The sequence below is a fragment of the Myxine glutinosa genome, chromosome 12 (genome assembly GCF_964187855.1).
Source record: "Myxine glutinosa chromosome 12, kmMyxGlut1.1, whole genome shotgun sequence".
Taxonomy (NCBI): domain Eukaryota; kingdom Metazoa; phylum Chordata; class Myxini; order Myxiniformes; family Myxinidae; genus Myxine; species Myxine glutinosa.
Genome location: NC_136272.1, coordinates 55,301,616 through 55,306,615, shown reverse-complemented (window position 1 = coordinate 55,306,615; position 5,000 = coordinate 55,301,616). Strand labels below are relative to the sequence as shown.

Genomic DNA, 5,000 nt, shown 5'->3' with positions numbered 1-5,000 from the left:
AAGCATTTCTTTACATTCTTAACTCATTCGTAATTTATGCTTGCAGATGTTTCAAGCAAACTTTGACACACAGACTCCAGTAAGAAGGCTTTTCCGCAACCCACTGATGGTCTCGGAATTAAAGATTATCCCAAGTAAATGGAATGGCAGCATCTGCCTCCGAATGGAATTATTGGCTACGTTTCGTAAAGATCAAGCAATGACCCTGGAATACACGCCTCATGATCTTTATGCCTCTGTAAAAATACATTTGTCTCACTTGTACACATCATTGGCGTGTTACATACTTGATTTTGGACAGGGGAAAACGAGTTTGATTGGCATTCCTCCTTGCAAGTATGGAAGAAATTATTCTGAATATTATAATTTGTCTAAAAATCACGAAGAAATTTACAATTACAGTACTTATGGTGTGTATACAGTTACAGTTTGGGAGATAGTTCCCACTGAGAATGAAAACAAGAAAATACAACTGGATGTATCTGTTAATAAGAAAGGTTGCAGATTCCGAGGTCTGTCAATTGAAGACAGTGCCGTGTCCAAAAAAAATGCAAGAACTTTATTGATTTCACAAGAACTCGTTTTAATGGCTGTTGTCAAGAAAGACTGTCTTGCATCGCAAACAAAGTTGTTATTTCATTGGACAGCTGATAATGGACAAATAATCCAGCTCCATGAAAAGACAATTTACATCAAATTTAAGGCTTTCACATTTACCAAGTCACTGTACAAAATTTCAGTCCAGTCTCAACTATGGAACCTTCAAGCTACAAATATGACCACATCAATTTATGTCAATGCTGTCAGTTCTCCTCTTGTACTACTTATTAAAGGGAGTTCACAGTACATGCTGAGCTCTGATTATGACCAGAAAATCAATGCAACCGAATCGTACGATCCAGATGAACCATCTCGTGGAGCAGACGGAATCACGTTCAGGTGGACGTGCACAATGACCAAGAATAATGGGGACCAGGTGGACGTGTGTCGCGGAGCGACCGGTCCTTTATTCCTCATCAAGCACACTCGACTGGAGGAAAATGGGACACTCACACTTCTGCTGACAGCAGAGAAAGGGGACCAGAAACAACACATCACAAAAATCTATGCACTCAAAGCGGGGGTTCATCTCAATATGGACATCAGGTCAGTTTGCTTAATCCCCGCTACTCCCTCTTCTGATTGAAATTTCAGGCAATGTTTATGAAATGGATCTAAAGTAAAAACCAAAGTCTATATCCATTGAAGGTTTGTTGTGATGACTGCAAGACAACAATGTTTACGTCAATACTCTTGCGATACTGAATACCACCTGTCACCTGAAATTGTATATCCCACCTTTTACGTTAAACTGTATAATCACACCTGTCACGTAAAACTGTGTCACACCTATCACGTGAAACTGTTTATCCCAACTGTTGCATACAACTGATGTCCTCTTGTAATCGCATGCATTAATTCCTTAATCCCACTCTTATCTCATTCGTTTGTTGAACTGACTGTGTCTATTGTCTCACATTCTTCCCGCCAGCCCTGAATGGTGTTCATTGTCACATGACAGTTTCTCCTGTTCCCATTCACAATCTCGTTGACTCCTGCTTCACCCCTGATCCAATTCGGCTCTGTCACGGTTACCTTCTTACACTCTTCATTCATTGATATTTTTTTGTCTGCCTCTTCCCCTCTATGCTTCAGTCAGAATGTCAACTTTCACCTGTTCTTTCCCTACATTATTAAAACGAAATTCATCGCTTTTTACGGTGTAGCCCATAGGGCAAAGCCATTTAGAACAGTCTTTGTCTGTATGTATGTATGTATGGATGTATGTATGTATGCAATATGCATATATGTATACATGTATGTATGTATGGAAGTACGTATGCATGTATGTATGTATGTATGTATGTATGTATGTATGTATGTATGTATGCAAGTATGTATGTATGCAAGTATGTATGTATGCAAGTATGTATGTATGCAAGTATGTATGTATGCAAGTATGTATGTATGCAAGTATGTATGTATGCAAGTATGTATGTATGCAAGTATGTATGTATGCAAGTATGTATGTATGCAAGTAAGTATGTATCGTGGCTCGATGTCCGCTTGTCCGAGAAGAACTTAAGGCAAACACCATGAGAATATGAGCCGTTTTTATGACGGAGCCGTTACACGTGCGGGAAAATAGGAGGGCACGAATCTGGCCGGTTCCTTTCTCAAATACAATTCCCAGTGAGCTTCATTTATATACAAGCAGGCAATGTCCAGCGCAGTGGAGATAGGAATATTGTAAGTGTTTCCTTCCAAGAATATGCCACGTGCCCACAGTGCCACGCATACAATCTTGAAGGTCAGATTCCAACACGGGGCGGCCTGTTCTCCTGAAAAACCAACAATGTATTTTAAATTCTTCAGATAAGCAGAGAGAAACACAGACCAGCTTTGTGATCAGAACAGCAAATGCAAGAGAAAAAGATCACAGACCATGTAATGAGATATGCATTCTCAGCCTGTTCAGCAAACTAATGAGAAAAGGTTTGAGAAAGCAACCATCAGCTCCCACATTTGTATGCAAGTATGTATGTATGTATTTATGCATGTATGCATGTATGTTTGTATGTATGTATGTTTGTTTGTATGTATGTATGCATGTATTTTTGCAAGTATGTATGTTTTTCTGTTTGTATGAATGCAAGTATGTATGTATGTATGTATGTATGTATGTATGTATTGTTGCGGACTCGGGGATCGGCTCTCCCCTTATCAAGGGGGGGTTAATCCCCTTGTCTTTTAAGCTGGCCGTCCCCCAAGCCTGGAAATTATGACGTCACTTCCGGTCGGTGGTAAGTAGGGTTGCAAGCCCAATTAGTCTTATTACCTAAGTACTACCACCGGCCGTAAGCGAGGACATAACTCCCACCCGAGCCACAGCGGTAATGGATACGCCGAGCGAAGCGAGCCGCGACTCGGGCCGTTAACCATAGACTAAACCCGATCCTGAGCGGTTCGGAAATCATGCCACAGGTACTCAATTGGAGGAAAAGACGGAGGCGATCGAATGAGAGGAAACCAGAGTAAGGGAAGAACAAAGAGTGGGTTTATTAATTATATACAAAAACCCAAAGAGGAAACGAAAGGAATATACAAGAGCAAAAGGACACAGGGCAATCTTAACTATACAGTCTTACTTCCAACCCCAGGACAAACAAACAGACTCACACGGGATGGTAGTGGTAGGAGGAGAAGGTCCAAGCAGATGGTTCCAGGCTCCGGGTCCGCGGCGAAGAATGGCAGGCAGCTGGTGTCGTTGGCGCGCAACCGGACCTTATAGATATAGCGGGGGACTGGGATGCGGCGTACGTAATATGTGTGCCAACTCTCTCTCTCTCTCTCTCTCTCGCAATGTTCGTATCAGAGGGTACCCTCGCGCAGTTCCGTGAACAATGGCTCGTGGCGCAGTTCGTTACGAAAGGAGGTCGTACAATGCAATCGAGCTCTCCCCGCACAGTCTTTTCCAGCAGCAACGGTCCCCTGCGCAAATCTCTCTATAGCGTTACAATCAATGGCTCCCTCACGCAGATGTCTCTGTACAATAAGCAAGGAGTCCGTGGCACCGTTCTGAAAGCAGTCCTCCCCGCTTGCGCTTATATAACGCGCTCCAATATCACTCCGCGCTCCGCCAGGCCACGCCCATCGGTCAGATTACATCAGCCCTGGTTGGCTGGTGGGGGCTTACCGGCCATGCCCTGATGGCGAGTTGACGTGGCCACACCTCATTCTTGGTGCTCCGCCCCCTTCTTCTCCAAGCTTGACCGTGTGCGTAATGGCGTTTGGAGCGAGCGCTGAGGCGGCTGCGGCTGGCAGAGGCACGTAATACAATTTGGAGAGAGAGGCTGGCAAAATGGACGGAATGGGGCCTATATTATTTAATTAAGGCAACGCAGATGCAACTATTGGGAACACAGCCTTATCTGAAACACATATTAAGGAAATAACTGAAAGTCCTATGGTGTCCTACGTGTTGCATATGGCCTATCTATGGGTGCGACATTTGACCTTATTAAATGATGGGATATTTACAAGAGTTATTATTTATTTACAAGTGAGGGGTTCTCAAAACCGCAACAGTATGTATGTATGTATGTATGTACGTACGTATGTATGTATGTATGTATGTATGTGTCCCCTCAAACGTACACCAATCAGAGCTCTGACGATCTGGTCACACGACAGGGGTGATGTGATGTCATCACAGCAGCTGACTCCACACACCACCATTTTGATTCCTATGCCGTTTAGGCCGGACATGTCGTCGAACCTGTCATATATCACAATCACCATTCTCTACATTGACGTTTTTCATTCAGTGTGAAATACAAACAAACCGATTGTTAAAATGACCATCAAATATGAAAAGCATCGGCATTAGGGTCTTCAAACAACACAGTATGTATAGGCCTTAGGCTTCATGCCTTCATGCCTCACCTTCAGGCTGCTTTGGACAAATTATCCCAGGTTTCCTAATACATTAGTATCGTTTTTTTTGTTTGTTTGTTTTTTTGTATACTGAATCGAGGCTCGTGAAAGAGCTGACATTTACTTCACAAACAAATCAACCAGACAAACAAAATATATAAAAAGAGGGAGCGGAAGACAAGAGAAGGGGAAGCACACAAACACTTGAGAGCACACAACATTTAAGAGCAGGGAGATGTGTGGGAGGGAGAGGACTTGGGGGGAGGAGGCGTGGGAAGGGGGGGGGGGGGTGGGGGTGGGAGGAGGCGTGGGAAGGGGGGGGGTGGGAGAAGTATAAAACACAAGGACACCAAGGACTTCCAGGACAGAAGTTGGTATTTCAAAAGTGGAATTGGGGTGAAATTAGCGGGGATAGAAAAGATCAAAGTTTTGGATGGGGGAAGATAAGAGATGGTGGTGAACAGCTGTTTTAAAGACCTGGAGGGTGGAGTGGGATTGAAGAGAGTGAGGGAGTTTGTTCCAGA

At 43.6% G+C, this 5,000-nt stretch overlaps 1 protein-coding gene across 1 annotated transcript in view; it reads left to right on the top strand.

The window, feature by feature from the left end:
- Positions 1–5,000, top strand: part of LOC137437230 (uncharacterized) — a 215,618-nt gene that overhangs the window by 84,241 nt on the left and 126,377 nt on the right. Inside the window, exon 8 of the mRNA XM_078766265.1 lies at positions 47–1,146. Within this exon, the coding sequence (XP_078622391.1) occupies positions 47–1,146 (1,100 nt within the window). The remainder of the gene's footprint in view (positions 1–46; positions 1,147–5,000) is intronic.